The sequence below is a fragment of the Poecilia mexicana genome, unplaced genomic scaffold (genome assembly GCF_051168715.1).
Source record: "Poecilia mexicana isolate PSO_F unplaced genomic scaffold, ASM5116871v1 scaffold_15, whole genome shotgun sequence".
Classification (NCBI taxonomy): Eukaryota; Metazoa; Chordata; class Actinopteri; order Cyprinodontiformes; family Poeciliidae; genus Poecilia; species Poecilia mexicana.
In genome coordinates this window covers 27,866,398-27,883,003 of record NW_028263384.1, presented here as the reverse complement: position 1 = coordinate 27,883,003, position 16,606 = coordinate 27,866,398, and the positions used below count along the sequence as shown (strand labels likewise).

Sequence of the window (16,606 nt, the reverse complement as noted above, 5' to 3'; positions counted from 1 at the left end):
ATTTGACTTTTTATTCCTTTTTGTCCATAAAACTGTAAATAGAAAACAAAATGAAGAGCATACGTTGGGTTACGGAAGAATACAACTAATTGTCAATTAATACATTAGATCAAAATTAGCTCCAATCGAATAACGTCTGTTAGACCTTTTCTTATGGTTGTAGTTTGGCTGCCATCCAGCAGAGGGCGCCGCGTAGTATTAAGCGGATTTTTTTTTTGTTTTTTGTTTTTATAAGGAGAACGGGTATTTTGGGAAGAATATAGTAAATAAAACATCTGATCCATACTCCAATCTGGAAGGTTGCGGTAATGCACCTTAAGTTGTTTGCCAACAGTCATAAAAATATTAGAAGAAGAAGAAGAAGAAGAAGAAGAAGAAGAAGAAGAAGAAGACTATCCCAGAACGGGAACAAGAAACTGTCCAAACAGAGTACGGTGCGGGATGAAAAATGCTGTTTGTGTGGTTCTCTTTTGAAATATAAACACTCAAGTTAATTTATAAACTTAATAGTGATTCATTCAGTCGAGCTGCATGACGGAGCAGCGTCAACGTATTCAAAAGTGACTGATGTGCTTGGACGTGGTTGTAGTGAAATGCTAAATGGTGAGATGGAGGCAGATGATCGACTTTCGAAGAGAAAAATACGTTTCCAACTTTACATTTTCCTAAAAATGATACATTTCTTTACATCTGACTTCCTCTAACTGTTTGATCAACCATGCTTCAGGTCTTTCTCTGGACCACCAGACGCTGTCTGCTGTGTCTCGTATCCGTCTTTCGGAGAGAGAGGAAGAGAGTCTGTCCTGCTTCCTGAAGGCGTGTGACGCAGCTCTGTCCTACCTGCAGGAGCTCGATAAGGTGAGCCTTCACAAATGCACGGTTCGCACGATGTGCTGGCATGTTTACTTAAGAGTTTCTGTTTTCAGATGGTAACCACTCCACACGCCAAAATGGGCAAAGGCAGCCTCTTTTCTGCAGCTGTTGACGTTGACCTGGGCTTCTTCCTGCAGGCAGCCCTGCAGAGCGCTTACCTCTGTCTGCTGCAGAGGGGGTGAGTGCAGCGGAAACCAATAAAATCTTCTTACACTATCTGAAAAAGTTTTCACAAGTATAACATTTGCTTTTTCTAGTTTTACAGGTGGAAGTTTGCAGTCTCACTTTATTAAAGACAGGGACTTTCTGCTAGGGCTGAAACGATTAATTGTATCAATCTTGATTAATCGATTTATTAACGGTTAACTAATTAAGCAGTTAAGTTGCTTGCAGAATCAGGAACCTCCTCATTCAGTCTTTCTGAGTTCTGATCACTTCAATTGGAGAAATTTTCTTTTCTTCAGACTTTTTGCTTAGACACAACATATTACACAACATTGGAAATATATTAAAATATGTTAAAGTAAACAAGAAATTCAGTTCCATTTTAAATACGGAAACAAACATTTTATTGCCTGAAATGCAATGACATCATTCCTTCAACGTCAAATCAGCATGTGAAAATCTCAGCCCTGATCTGGTGATTGTTTTCTGGGTGCACATATTTGTAGACAAACTTTTTTTTTTTCTTAAATGCAAATTGTATATATTTTTGTACTGTTTTTCTTAATTACTGCTAAGAATATGTTGTTTCTTCAACAAATTGCCTTTTTTGAGTGTGTACACTCAATTACTAAATCAGTTGATGATTATTTCAATAATTGATTCATCACGGTTAATCATTTCAGCCCTTCTTGTAAATTAAACCTGGCTGGTGAACCATTTTTTATCATTTAATTTTAGCATTCATAATAGTAGTTTAAAGGAGTGTATGTTGTGTTTTTGCTCATACCTGAATTTTGTTTGTTTTTGTACAGAAAATATGTCAGAAATAAGTTGAACATGTATTTATCATGATCTTAATTTATTTAATTTCAAAAATATATTTAATTTCAAGAATATTAACAAGGATTTCTAGACCTTTGGAAGATGCTTCTACGCTTTTATGTGCAGTTTCATGAGTTATTAATGTAAACTTGCAGCACATTTGTAAAAATCTGCTCTTTTAATATGTGTTGACGTTAAACTTGTGGAAAGAAAATAATGCAACTCTCGGTTTGAACCAGTAGGTGTCAGTGTTGCATTAAATCAGAAAATAACTATCATCTCTCTCTAATGAAGGCCTGGTGTTTAGGATTGACTGTCAATAGTTTCAATTTGATTCTCCATGTGTCAGTGGAAAACAGTTTGCTGCTGCTTTATGTTATCTGAAAACCGTTTATTTTTAGTCGATCTTTAAAACCAGTGCATAAGCCCAATGTGTGTGTGTGTGTGTGTGTGTGTGTGTGTGTGTGTGTGTTAGTCATCTTGCACAAGGTGCCCACCAGCTGCGTAGGGTGCTCAGGGTGGTGGAGTCGCGAGGGTCTCAGAGCTTCAGGAAGGTGAGGAACAACAAATGTCTCATGCTAGAATCATTACAATGAAAAAGGTTTAAAACAAGAATCTGGTGTGATTTCCGCTGGGCTGGCCGATAAATCAATAACGATATATCTCGCGACAGAAACGTGATCAATAACAATCGATAATTCTAACTACTAGGATGGAATATTTACTGAACTACAATCAAGAATCGCACAGCATTCTGGGAAATGGAGGCAGCTAGTAGCCAGATAAGCAAGATCCACTGCAAAAACACAAAATCTTACCAATAATTTTGGTCTAGTTTCTACTGCAAATATCTTAGTACACTTAAAATAAGACAAAGTAACTTTTCAGCAAGATTTTAATATTGATGAAAAAGTACTTTTTTTTATTGGTAGATAAATTAACTTATAAAATGGGGAAAATGTCTTGTTACAAGTAAAATAATCTGCCAGTGGAACAAGCACTTTGTCATCGATATTAAGGAATTATTTACTTAAAACAAGACTATCTTGCTAAAAAAGTGACTTGTAAGTTAGTTTTGTCTTATTTCAACTTTTACTTGGTAAGATTTTGTGTTTTTGCAGTGTTGGTGGCGTTAACTAACTCACATTTCGGTTAAATAGCTGAAATAACCTCACAACATCCTGCTGGGTATCAAGCAGTTTCAACCCCCTCCAACTCTGGTTACCTAGCAACAGCTTAATAAGTACCTGGCACAGCAGCAGTTTAAGGTTTTACCACCCTGATTCATGACGGCTTAAAAATAAAAACCACAATGGAGAGAAGTAAAAACTCTGGGTAAATGTATCTCACACATTAAAAAAAAAATAAACTAATCAATAATTATCAAAATTGATTGATATGATTTCTGACTGCATTAAAAACGTGTTTGTTTTTCATGCCAGTGTGCAGCCATGAAGCTGGCGCAGGTGCTGCTGAGCTCCGTGAGCGAGGACAGCTACTGGCCCCCGCTGGGCCCCCCGCCCGCAGTCTGGCTCCAGAGAGAGGGAGCCGCCGCCTCCAAAGACGCCATGTACCCCACCTTCAAACCGCCGCAGCGCTACGCCACAGACTGGTATGCCTCACCTTCATTTCCCAGGAGTCTGAATGTGACCGGAGGACCTACAGAGGCCTCAGTTTCTGGGTCTAATACTTCACTGATGCAAGGTTATTACAGCTAACTAAAATTAAAACAAAAAAATTAAAGTGAGAAAACATTTCTGTTAACTGAAATAAATAAAAATTGTAATTAATGGTGGAAAACTGTAACTTACTCGAACTAAACTGTGTATTTATAAAACTTACTAAAACTTTCTGAAGTTATTCGTTGTTTTTTTGTTTATGATAAAATGCGAATCAGTTGATTACTGAAAAACAACTGAATATATTTTTTAAACTGTTGTTTTTTGCTAAATATTCATTATCCAGATAACTCAATAATAATTGTAGAATAATAATTATTCTGGAATAACTATTATTGCAGAATAATTATTGAATAATAATAATAATCAAATTGTAATTTTATTCTTTATTTTATCATAATAATATTTATTATTTAATATTAAAATTGAAATAATTTTATTTAAAAAAAATAATTGTATTATTTTATCATAATAAAATTATTAGGATAAATTTTTATTATAATAATTTTATTATGATAACGATTAATTCTAATTATTTTCTGATTAAAATTTATTGCATTTATTTTTATTTTTCCCCTCCTTTTCCTTTAAGTTTTCTGTGGCCCCACTTTGAAAAACTGCAAAATCACAAAAACGTACCAAGTATTTGTGCTAATTAAAATAAGAGAAAACTAACTTCAAAGTAACTTTTCAACAAGATAAAGGAGCTTTTTTAAGTTAATAAATCCTTAATATTGATGAAAAAGTGCTTGTTCAATTAGCAGATAAAATTTTCCCATGTTATAAGTGAAATAATCTGCCGATGGAAGTAGAACTTTTTCATCAACACTAAGAAATAATTGACTTATTGTCTCTTTTCTCTTGCTGAAAAGTTACTTGGAAGTTCGTTTTGTCTTGTTTCAACTGTGCAAAGATAACTAGACCAGAAATACTTGGTAAGAGTTTGTGTTTTTGCAGTGTTGGATCAAAACAGACATCTTTTCCGATCCTAAAAGCCCAATCTTGTCAACCGATCTACATGTTAAACTCATTGTCTGCTTCATTTCTGCGTTTCGCTCGTTGCAGAGATCCAGCAAACATTGCTCAGGCCCCCGTGAGCCATACTTAGTCACCGCCACATGACTAATCCTGCCCACACTATCATAAGTGAAGATCTAAATCCATGTCTGAGATTAGCAGGCGTGGAGGAGCCGAATTCCCCCCAGAGGAGCATCCGTGTGTCAGCGTTGATGATTACTTTTTATCGTCACGTAGTTGTTTCATAAAAGGTTGTGATGTTGTCTGCGGATTGTGTCCTTCAGTAGGAAATGAGTGTGTGTGTGTGTGTGTGTGTGTGTGTGTGTGTGTGTGTGTGTGTGTGTGTGTGTGTGTGTGTGTGTGCGTGTGTGTGGGGGTGTGTGTGTGTGTGTGTGTGTGTGTGACATCTGAGATGATGCTGTGCGTGATACATCCGCGGTGGTCCGTATTGTGTTGCAGCCCCACAGGTGAAACAGAAACCAGACACTGTCGGTAATCTGCCGTCGCTCCGTCTTTGTTTGTGTTTGTGTGAGCGATAAACTTCCTGTTTTGGAGCTTTTCCTGTTTTTTTTTTTTTTTTCTTGGCAGCTGCTTCTGTCCACAGGACGTGGTGGAGGAGGCTGTGCTGCTGCTGCTCATCACAGAATCAATGGTGAGACACACACACACACACACACACTCCTATCCTTCACTGCGTGGTCCAGCTACAGCAGCAGGGACAACATCCAACAGTCTCTTTCCCCGTCTGATTTCTGTGTTTTTGTCCCAACAGACGAGCGGGGAAGCGGTAATCAGCCGACTGCCGGACCAGGCCGAGGCGCGCCAGGCCAGCCTGCAGGATGCCACCTCGGTCTACGACCTGCTGTCCATCGGCATGGCCAGGAGGGGGCAGTATGCCATGCTCTCTGAGGTGTGGGGATAAAGTCATACACTGGAGGTCAGAGGTTTCTGTTTTCAGATCCTTCTGCTTCTTCATAATCCCACCGCAGGGAAATTCTCAGATTAGGTTTTGGTTAAGAAATAATGGATAATTTGCATTTTCAGTGCAGCAGTGACGAATCTTCCATATTCTCTTTGTTTTACACTGTAAAAACACAAAATACAACCAAGAGGTTTTGTCTAGTTTCTTGTGAAAATATCTTGGAAAATTTGAAATAAGACAATAACTTGCAAGTTTCATTAAGATACAGAAGCTTGTTTGAAGTCAATAATTCCTTAATATTATATAAAAAAAGTGCTAGTTACACTAACAGATTTTGTTTCACTTGTAAAATGGGTGAAAAAGTTAGCTACTGGAACTAGTGCTTTTCTCATCAGTAGTAAAGAATTGCTGATTTAAAACAAGCTCCTGTGTTCATGAAATTTTACTTGTAAGTTAGTTTTGTTTTGTTTAAAGTTTACTAACATATTTGCCCTAGAAGCTAAACCAAAATATTTAGTCAGATTTTGTGTTTTTGCAGTGTAGGAAGCTCAAACCTAAGTAGTTGAAGTTTTGACACCAACTTACATCCCACATAGGACCTGCAAAGCACACCAAAGAAAGTAAATTTTGAAAAAATGTACATAAAATAGCCTTCATCAGTTTAAGTTTTACAGTAAAGGTTACTGTAAAACTAACTGATAGTTACATGGCAAAACAAAAAGAAATGCCATGTAACTATTAATGCTGGTTGTTGAAAGTTGCATGAAACAAAAATAAGTTTTTTCCTTCCTGTTCTCTAAAAATGAGAGCAAAATCCAGGCTGTTATTTCACGGGTTTGCCTCTGGCGAGGCTGATTGATGGAAGCATTGATTGTTTATTTCTGACAACATCTTTTCCAGGAGCCGCGTTTCTGCAAACACTTTTCCAGAAAAATGAAACATACAAACACAGAGAGATACAATGGAAACATCAGGCAATAAAGAGATCAGTTGTGTCCAGATTTCAGTCCCCTGACACAAACGGTCACCTCTGACCAAACCAAATTATTTAGGCCACACGTGTCAAACTCACGGCCCGTGGGCCAAATCCGGCCCGCCGCAGCTTTTTATGTGGCCCTCTGGATTCTAGACTAAAAACTAAATGTGCTTAAATATGTTATCAGTCAAATCAATTCAGTTTTTATCTGCCAAATTATATCAATCAGTCCCTCCAGTTTCTTGAGAATTATCATGGAAATTCTCGCCACATCAACAAATCCCTGCACTTTTTGTGCTAATAGTTGGGAGTTTATTGCAGATTTTTCTCAAAAATTGTTAAAAACTTTCTTACTTGTACTAAACAGTTGCCTCAGCTTTAATTGACGTCAGATTATAGTCCATGATCCATACAGTGAGTAATAAAAAGTCACATTTACCGTCACAAATATTTCAAAATTAGCATCACAAACATTTTGATTTTTATTACAAAAAATAACAAAAAAAAATCATGAAATCCTGGAGGGACTGAAAAGATGTTTAGTAATATTATTTGATTTTAAGAATTGGTATTTTAACAGTTTGCGAACAGTTTTTATCAATGCATTCTGGCACAGCCGGCCCTTTCAGAGCATTCAGGATCTGGATTTGGCCCAAAACGAAAATGATGTTGAGGTTCGACAAGAACAGCAACTCAGGAGCCAAATAGGCAAACATGGTGGGAGAAATGATCCACCCAGGAAGAATTACATTTCACAAAATAAAATAAATTACTTCCACTTTCTTTAACTTCCCCCTCAGGTCAGAAGCTAGACTTGGACACAGTTTGATATTCCAACACAAAAATGATCCCAAACCGACATAAAAACTGGTTTTAGACGGGATAAATTGGGCTAATAATGAGCTTTTAAAATGGTTTTACGCTGAACCCTACTGAAAATGAATGGACTGTAATTAAAAGTTTAAGAAAACCAGACTCTCTTTCCAATCCTGACCAGAGCAGCGCACCCAGAAGAATCCAATTAAATTAAAAAAATACTTTCTTTATCCCAAATGGAGTTTAAATGTCAAATAACCCAACTATTTTGTCTCCTTTCTAGTGCAAACATCTTAGTTCAGTTGAAATAATACAAACCTTATGACATAGGAGCTTGTTTTATGTTTATAATACTTAGATATTGGTTTCGTTGGGAGATTATTTCACGGGGAAAAGTCTTTAGTGAAATAATCTGCCAGGGGATGCAGAACTTTTTCATTAATATTAAGCAATTACTGACTCTAAACAAGCCTCTGTTTCTTGCTGACAAGTTACTTGTAAGTTAGTTTTGTCTTATTTAGATATTTGCACCAGAACTAGACCGTTTTGTGATTTTTGCAGTGTGAAAACCTGGATTGGGGCGAGCATGTACCCCACACTGTAAATGGATACCAGAATTAGGTGGGGGAGGGGGGGAGGGCTCATGTCTTTTCCATTTAGAGCATAATATTTAATCATAACATCAGGCGGACCTCATTTCCTGCTTGACTGACAACCTCTGACTGAGCGAAACCCCACACATGTCAATCACATCATTGTGCAGTGAAGCAGCACAGAGTGGGCGCTGAGCGCTGACTGACAAGCACTTTCAAGCTAATTTACTTCAGGAAGGACATGACGTAGTCAAAACCTCTGAAAGGAATGTTCTCTGATCAGAGGTGGGATGCAGAGAAGTACAAATACTTTGTTACTGCAGTTAAATACATTTCTAATGCATTTGTTCTAAACTTAAAGGTGAACTATTGCACTTCCTTGAGCAGGTTAGGATGAACTATGGGTGATATAAAACATCTTCATTACATTCTTTGCACTAAATCATTCTTAGATAAAGAGATTTTAGTCTGGTCATCTGTTTTAGGGCTCTGTCACTTTAAATCTAAATAAGCTGCTGCTGGCCACGCCCCCCAACTCAACATTTACACTCACAGGTGAAAATGGCTGCAAACAGATGCACAATTATACAACCATACCATCTTTGAAAAGCAGAAGTGGAGCCCCCTGCACAACCAACAATAATGCAGCAAGTGGTTTCTAAATGACAAGTCAGCAACTTGTCTTTTCCAGCAGCCATTGTACATCACATATGTACATTTTGGACATCCCTGTTGAAGACATCAGGGATCACATTCAATAAATTTACTTTAAGAAATCATAATTTCACACACTAAATTACTTTCTTTCGTACACTTTGAAGGTACTGTGTATGACGTAATGTAAATTCAGTCTGTAGAGACTCACACAGAGAGAGAAACAGCAGTTAGACAATTTTATTGGACAGAGAATTCGGCGCTCGGACGCCGGCGGAAGACGTGCGTGCTGAGAATCGCGGCGAGTTTGAATGATCGGCTCGAACGAAGCTCAGGTAGGTCTTCCCCCAGGCCCGGTCACTGGTGGTGGAGCGGAGCTGGAGAGAGGAGTCTTCAGGGGACCTGGAGGCATCTGGGAGACTGGTGGTGGAAACGGGGAGGAGGTGGGTTGAAGCACGACTGAAGGGGGAGGATCTGTGGTTGCTTCGCCTTTTGAAGGAGCTCTTGCCAGGTGATTGGACCGAGGTAGAGAGGTGGTGCGTCCTGATTGGCTGGGGTAGAGGCAAGGTGGTAGGTGATGCCGGAAGAGTCTTACAGGTTGAATTTTCGCCTAGGGCTTCATTTGGTGTCAAAGCTTCCAACTGTTATAGATTTGTGCTTCCTGCACTGCAAAAACACACAATCTGACCAAGTATTTTGTGTTTAGCTTTTAGTGCAAAGATGTTATTACACTTCAAATAAGAAAAAAATAATTTACAAGTAACTTTTCATCAGTATATAGAGCTTAATTTAAGTCAATTCCTTAACTTTGATAAAAAAGTGATAGTTCCAGTAAAATATTTCTTTCACTTTCATTACGTAAAGTATTTTTAAGAGTATGTACTTATTTACTTTTACTTAAGTAATAATGTTTATGTGGGACTTTTGCTTTAGCTAATTCAGTTTACCATATTTTCCAGACTATACAGCGCACCTCACTATAAGCCGCACCTACAAATTCTTTGGAAAAGAAATGAAAATTAGCGCTTTCTTCTTTTCTTTCCAATTTTGACTTCCAATGATTCACTTCTTGCTAAAGCGCCCCCTGGTGGTTGAAGAAAAAGTTGCACCGGACTACAAGCCACAAGGTTCAAAGTGTGTGGGAAAAGTAGCGGCTTATAGTCCGAAAAATACGGTAATTTATCTCCATAGTGCCAATTTCCAACAGATGTCGTTTGCAAAATAAATCAACCATTCAGCAAATTGATCTCAGTTACCAAACAGTACAGTATGCTCAGTCATTCAAAGGAGTTAAAAAAAGTTTCTCTGAAAGGAAAAGAGTAAACTTTTATTTGTGCTTTTAAAGTCCCTGAGCATCCTGCGTTGTGAAAGCTGCAGCCTGTCTGTGTGTTTGCTCGCAGTGTCTGGAGCGAGCCATGAAGTTTTCATACGACGAGTTCCACCTTTGGCACCAGCTGGGCCTGTCACTCATGGCGGCCGGAAAGGTGAGCTCATTTCTCCTTATACATCAACACTCTGCACCAGAGGAGACATTCGCCTCCTCACCCACCGTCCAACCATCATGTCCTGCACGTGCAGCGAATAGCTTAGTGGACATTTTATACTGCATGCACTGCAAAAACACTAAATCTTACCAAGTATTTCTTTGGTCCAGTTTAAAACATTTTAGTAAACTTGAAACAAGACCAACTAACTTATAAGTAACTTTTTTAGCAAGATATAGGAGTTTGTTTTAAGTAAGTAAGTCTTAACATTGATGAAAAAGTCCTAGTTTTATTGGCAGATTATTTCTCTAATAACATTGGAAAATGTCTGTTTATATGTGAAATAATCTCAGTACATAGACAGTATTAGGTGTTAATAACTAATTAAAAAAGCTTAAAACAAGTTGAGCTCCTATATGCTGCTGAAACGTTATTTGTGAGTTAATTGCTTGTTACCCAGCAGGTTAATGCTCGGCTATTTTAACGATTTAAATAACCAAAATGTGAGTTAGTTGATGTAGCAAACACTGTAAAAACACAAAATCTTACCAAGTATTTTTGGTTAAGTTTCTATAGCATTTATCTTACTTCACTTGAAATAAGACAAAACTAACTTTTTAGTAAGAAATAGAGGCTTGTAAGTAAATAATTCCTTAATAATAATGAAAAAGTACAAGCTCTAGTATTAATCTATCTTAAGGATTTATTTACTTAAAACAAGCCTCTATTTCTTGCTGTAAATGTACTTTTAAGTCAGTTTTGTCTTATTTCAAGTGTAGCAAGATAGTTGGACTCGAAACTAGACCAGAAATACTTGGTAAGATTTTGTGTTTTTGCAGTGTGAATGCAATATGAACCATTGTGGTGCTGTTAGTAGGATAACTCCAGTTGCCTTGTCTCGTGTCTGTCTCTGTGTGTGTGTGTGTGTGTGTGTGTGTGTGTGTGTGTGTGTGTGTGTGTGTGTGTGTGTGTTGGTTTGTTTTTGTGCAGCAGAAAAATTGATCCTTGCTGTGCGATAAAGCGACACCTCTGATCAATGGGGATCTCTAGAAATAGTCTGCCCCCTAAAAGGAGTGGGGGGCCGCCTCGGTGTCGTCAGATCCGCTTTTATCCCGGGCTTGCCCTGCTGTGTGTGTTTGGTCCATTAATGATCGACCTACATGTATTAAGTGACTGTGTGTCTAAAAGGGTCTATTAGGGCTGTGTTAGGACAGTTGATGTGTGTTTAATGCTCACAGTTCGTCATTCGTTCTGGTGTGTGTGATTCGCAGTGGGTCGGCGCTGTGTCTGTGTTGAAAGAATGCGCCAGGATGAGACCAGACGACCCCTCGCTGCCCATGCTGGCTGCTAAGATCTGCATCGGTCAACTGCACTGGGTGAATGCATCCAAACACCTGCATGTTAACACCTGAAATGAAAAGCGTTCAGAAAGCACTGAGATTCACTGCAAAAACACAAAATCTTACCAAGTTTCTCTGGTCTGGTTTCTACTGCAAATATCTTAGTTCACCTGAAATAAAACAAAACTAACCTATAAGTAACTTTTCAGCAAGATATAGGAGCTTGTTTTAAGTAAGTAAATTCTTAATATTGATGAAAAAGTCCTAGTTCCACTGACTATTTGATTTATGGTCTTATTATAAGTGAAATAATCTGCCAATGGAAGTGGCACTTCTTTCCCAATTTCAAGGAATTATTGACTTGCAACAAGCTCCTGTATCTTGCTGAAAAGTTACTTGTAAGTTACTTTTGATGCATCCTTTGCAGGGTTTCCCCCAGAAAACGAGCTAAGCCTGGTGCTAAAGAAGTCCACCAGTTGCCCTTCTGTGTTTTTATGTTAAAAAAACAGTTAACATAAAACATCAACAACAAAGGAAATATAACCGTGCTTTAAATAAAACTGGTATTTCTGCAGGTTTTGTATGTGGAATCAAATGTTATCTTTTTTAAATTGATAATGATCGGCTAAAGATTGCTGATGTTTTATTATACATAAACCTATCTTAACCCTTTTTGCTGTCACTGCTACATTAAAATAAATAAACGATTCCCAGCCTGGTGGGGCGACAAGTGAAGCCTGGTGGCCCGCCAGGCTTTTAATATATATATATATATATATATATATATATATATATATATATATATATAAACCCTGCTTTGCTACAAATGATCAAGCTTTCACTAAAGGAATGTTGCTATTGCATTTTAGGCAACAAAATATTGATTCTTTTTTATTTAAAAAGGGAATTGAATTGTTTATTTGCATTTTCCTATATATTTCTAATATTACATTAAAAGGCTTAAAAGGTTAAATAAAAAATCTGCAGAATGTGATAATTTTTGTATCCCATTAATCTCTGAGAATGTGTTCTTGGATTATGTTTATATTAGTTGAAAATGGTCTCCAAACCACAATGTTATCGTTTATTGCAATAATTTCTGGGTCAGTTTATCATCCAGCATAATTTATTGTATCATCAGTGAAGACTCACACATAATTCATCTGAAGTTACGTCTACCATTGACCATTTGGGCGCAGCTTTGTGTGACATGTGTGTGATTGGTCAGAGGTTTTCTGCCATGTTTTATTTTTCATCCAGAGCAGAAAAGTTCATATGTTCGGTTCGCTTCCTCTCTTTTCTCCCTAAAAAAACCTCAGCCATCAATAAAGAGTGGGATCAATGGATGCAGAGATGAAATGAGTCGGGAAGAGAAAGTGAGGCCAGATTAGAGCAGAGGAACCAACAGGCGAATGGAGACAGCGCATCTGTTGGTGGCTGGAGATCATGGCAGGCCAGAGACACTAAGGAGCTTACAGTTTTAATCACAATGGGACACTATGGCCATAGTGCAGCGCGGCATTACAGAAATGGGCCACCGCTCTCCACCGTCAGCTCCACCGGACAGTCTGGGCTGTAATCTGTCCAGCGACATTATGCTCCTTAAGCCAGCCCACATGGAGCTTTCTGAACATCGCTGAGGTTTCTCTACAGCTCCATGATATCTGCGGCGGGACTGATGATCTGCAAGCAAAGCTGCTTTTCTAAATTCCTGAAGAGCAGCGCTGCAGATCTTCACATCAGTCAAGAGAGAAAAAACAACAACGGCGTAATCTTCCTAAGATGTTTGCGGACAGGCTGTGCAGTAAAATGCTTGATTCAGAGAAACGGAGATGAAAAAGGATGAAGGGGAGCGCGACATTAGCGTTACCCCCTTACACCCACCTTCCCCACCTGCCTGTCCGCCACCAGGCGCAGCTCTCACACCATGTGGCACACTTTCTCCCTCGCCTGCAGTCTGCTGCTGCTGCCTGTGTGTGGGCGAGTGTGTGTGTGTGTGTCCTTCAACAAACTCTGCGCTGTCCTTCAGCTGAATCTGTTCAGACTGTCCCCACACTAAACTCCCAGCAGGCCCAGCCCATCAATACTTCATTCCCTGCTGCAGCACCATTTGCTGCACAGCGGAGGAACTTTATTTGTGTCGTACCTTTTGTACCCAAGGTGATTCCAAGCGATTTAAAATGTGTTGCATGAATTGAATTGCATGCACCGCTAGGCCTGTCATGGTAGGAAATTTACCTGGATGCCAAATTATAACAGAAGTTACTGTGATTAGTCTGGTGTTTAGTCTCAACTAGCAAGAGCAATTTTATTTACAGAGACTTCATAATTAATTTTATTTGTTTCTATTGTTTTATTTATTTTGGATATAATCTTCCACTTCCACTGTTAAATGTTCATTAGAATCAAAGCTTATTGATCTTTGAGGATGAAAATGGTCTCAAAACAACAATATTACCATTTATCGACAGGCTGAGGAAATGACAACTTGGAATTAAACCTAAAGCTAATGTGATGCGATAAAATATTATTGTCCTTCTATGTGGAAATAAAATCAATCATCCAATCACAAAACTTGAGAAAACCTTGATCATTTCAAAAATAAGCGGATAAATCATATCCGCCATATGATATATTTAAAGACCTGAGCTTTTCACCTGTTTTTAGGATTTTTTTAGCTGCAGATGCATCTTTTGCCACAAGTCATCAAGGATTAAATAAAATAATGCTTTTGTCACGTTTTAGCCAACATAATATAGATTTTCTTATTTAAAAAGGGATTTTAATTATTCATTTGCATTTTCTTATGTGGCAATATTTGTATCCGATTAATCGCCTGAATAATCAATTAATCGGATACAAAATACTTAAAAAGTCCATGCATCGAAGGTTTCTGTGTGTTCATGTGAAGTTCAAGGAGGCGGAGAACCTGTCGAAGCGCGTGGCGTCGATGGGAGAGGAGGCCAGGGAGTTCCTCCCCAGGGCGTACCTGGCGCTGGGCCTCAGCTTCAGCCTGCAGGCCTCTGAGGGTAAAGTCTCACCTGGTCCTCAGATGCCTGTGAATCTGTACGGATGGATGTTTGAATTTGGAGATTCTAACCTTTTGAGTGACTCGATTTGTTTTTATTTTTCGTCTTCAGCCACTCTGTCAGCTGATCGGAATGAGTTAAACAAAAAAGCCTTGCAGGCATTAAACAAGTATGTGTTACTTGTTTTCATTCCTTTATTTATTTGTCACTTCCTGTCATAATAAGCAATAAATCAATGAATTGCCATAAATTAAAGCAAGTTCAGTATGGTTTATGAAACCTGGGTGAGTTCAGGAGCTGATGTTCAGGTGTTTGTAGAACATAAAAACTCTGCCTTTCCTCCACAGAGCCAATTCATTAGACCCACTGGACGCTCAGATTTCCATGTACCTGGCTCTCCAGCTGGCCCTCGTACGCCAGGTACAAGCAAGCCTTTAAGCAATGTCACATTGTTGCATTTTCATTACAAATGTGTGCAAAACTTTGTCAACACTCCATTAATGCCGAAAAAACACAATTATGGAATTGTGAAGTTTCCATTAAATAAGAAACAGAATTAAATGATGTGTGAAAAAGTTTGTTCCTCAATAAGTCATTAAAAATATTCAGTGCCATCATCTTTCTACCACTTCCTGTTGTCTCCTTCAACGTCTCTGCCAGTAGTAACATCCGCTTGTCGATCGTGTGATGCAGAAAAAAACTTTCTATTGCAGTTTTACAATTTTTACCAACAAACAGGAATTTTGTTTTAAATTGTTGTGATTCCATTAAGCACATTTATTTTCAAAATGTCAAATTGAGCAATTATACAATGGAGACGCTGCTAATAGCTGCGTTTCTGTTGACCATAAAACTGAGCTAATTGAAAGTTTCAATAAAAAGTTTTGCCGCCAAGATGAGGTTGTTTTTCAATCATATCAAAATTGGATATTTTGCAAAACTGCAAAGGAAATACTTGTCTTCTTATCGCACGTCACACAATCAACAAGTGGATGTTACTACTGGTGAAAACCACAAAGAAGACAGGAAGTGTCAGGAGGTTGATGGTTTCTTTTCATTTTTTTAAACAAGCTTATCCACACGTAACTTTAATTTCTTATTTAATTAAAACACTGCAATTGCAAATTTTGTTTTTTCAACATTAGTAAAATATCAACAAAGATTTGCATTTGTAGCAGAAAAGCAGCTACAGAGTCTGAAGTTTTACCTGAAAACCGTTTTGCTTTTCCAGGTGTCTGCAGCCATGGAGCCGCTACAAACGGCTTTGTCTCTGCGTGCCGATGACCTGCCGTCCCTCCACCTGCTGACCCTGCTGCTGAGCTCCCAGAAACATCACCGTCACGCCCTGGAAACCCTCACCCTGGCCCTCAGCCAGCATCCGGACAACTTCAAGTAAAGCAAACACCCAATCACACATCAAACAGAAAGAAAACCGCAGAGAAGAACATTTTTTGTTGTTTTTACGAGTGTTTGTGACAGAAAGCAGCTCCAGAGTGCGGCGCAGGGAGGGCCTGTCCTGACAGAGCGCTGGCTGTGGGGATTGGGTGTCTTGGCTGCACTATGGTGGAAACCAAGCGCACAAACACAGGCGCCGTCTCGACGCCTTATTTAGACGTGCCAGAGTGGGAAGCCTGCATTGCAGCACCGATGCCCCTCATGCACCCTCACCCTTTCACCGCTGCAGCTCTGGCAACAATCCTACAGCCACTTCAGAGGGACGTGTCGCCGTGCATTGCAGGCATCGATTATTTTAGTAATATTGACAATTAATCAGTTAACCAGACAAAAAAAGGCCACATTCTGCAGATTGTTCATTTAATCACTCAAGTCTTTTTCATACAATATTAGAAATAATACATTTTAAAAAATACAAATAAGCAATTCAGTTCCTTTTTACAATAAGAAAATCAATTTTTTTTTGTTTAAAATCCAATAACGTAGCATTCCTTTAGCATACGGTTGATCATTTGTAGCAAAGGATGCATCTGCAGGTGAATAACTAGTTCTGACATCAACATGTGAAAACTAAGGCCTTTCTGCTCAACTTTACATCAACACAGTTTACGGCTGATCTGTTGACATATTTTTGGATAAATTGATTAATAGCTAGATAGCAAAAGGTGACTTAATAGAACATATTTTTACAGAATTTGAACTAGGTGAAGCTAAAACTATGAAACTGGAGGAGTTCTGGGTAGAACATAAAACATTTTGATTAATTTCTGCTGAGTATGTT

General features: G+C 38.4%; 1 protein-coding gene across 3 annotated transcripts in view; it reads left to right on the top strand.

Annotated features, from left to right (window-relative positions):
* Positions 1 to 16,606, top strand: part of ttc7a (tetratricopeptide repeat domain 7A) — a 47,972-nt gene that overhangs the window by 6,740 nt on the left and 24,626 nt on the right. For 2 of the 3 annotated variants that reach the window (XM_088013171.1, XM_088013174.1), the window contains 11 exons: positions 728 to 858; positions 927 to 1,051; positions 2,336 to 2,414; positions 3,303 to 3,472; positions 5,145 to 5,466; positions 9,918 to 10,001; positions 11,273 to 11,377; positions 14,253 to 14,370; positions 14,482 to 14,539; positions 14,718 to 14,790; positions 15,602 to 15,762. In XM_088013171.1, coding sequence (XP_087869297.1) covers positions 728 to 858; positions 927 to 1,051; positions 2,336 to 2,414; positions 3,303 to 3,472; positions 5,145 to 5,466; positions 9,918 to 10,001; positions 11,273 to 11,377; positions 14,253 to 14,370; positions 14,482 to 14,539; positions 14,718 to 14,790; positions 15,602 to 15,762 — 1,426 coding nt within the window. The remainder of the gene's footprint in view (positions 1 to 727; positions 859 to 926; positions 1,052 to 2,335; positions 2,415 to 3,302; positions 3,473 to 5,144; positions 5,467 to 9,917; positions 10,002 to 11,272; positions 11,378 to 14,252; positions 14,371 to 14,481; positions 14,540 to 14,717; positions 14,791 to 15,601; positions 15,763 to 16,606) is intronic. The other variant, XM_088013172.1, reaches the window with a different exon arrangement.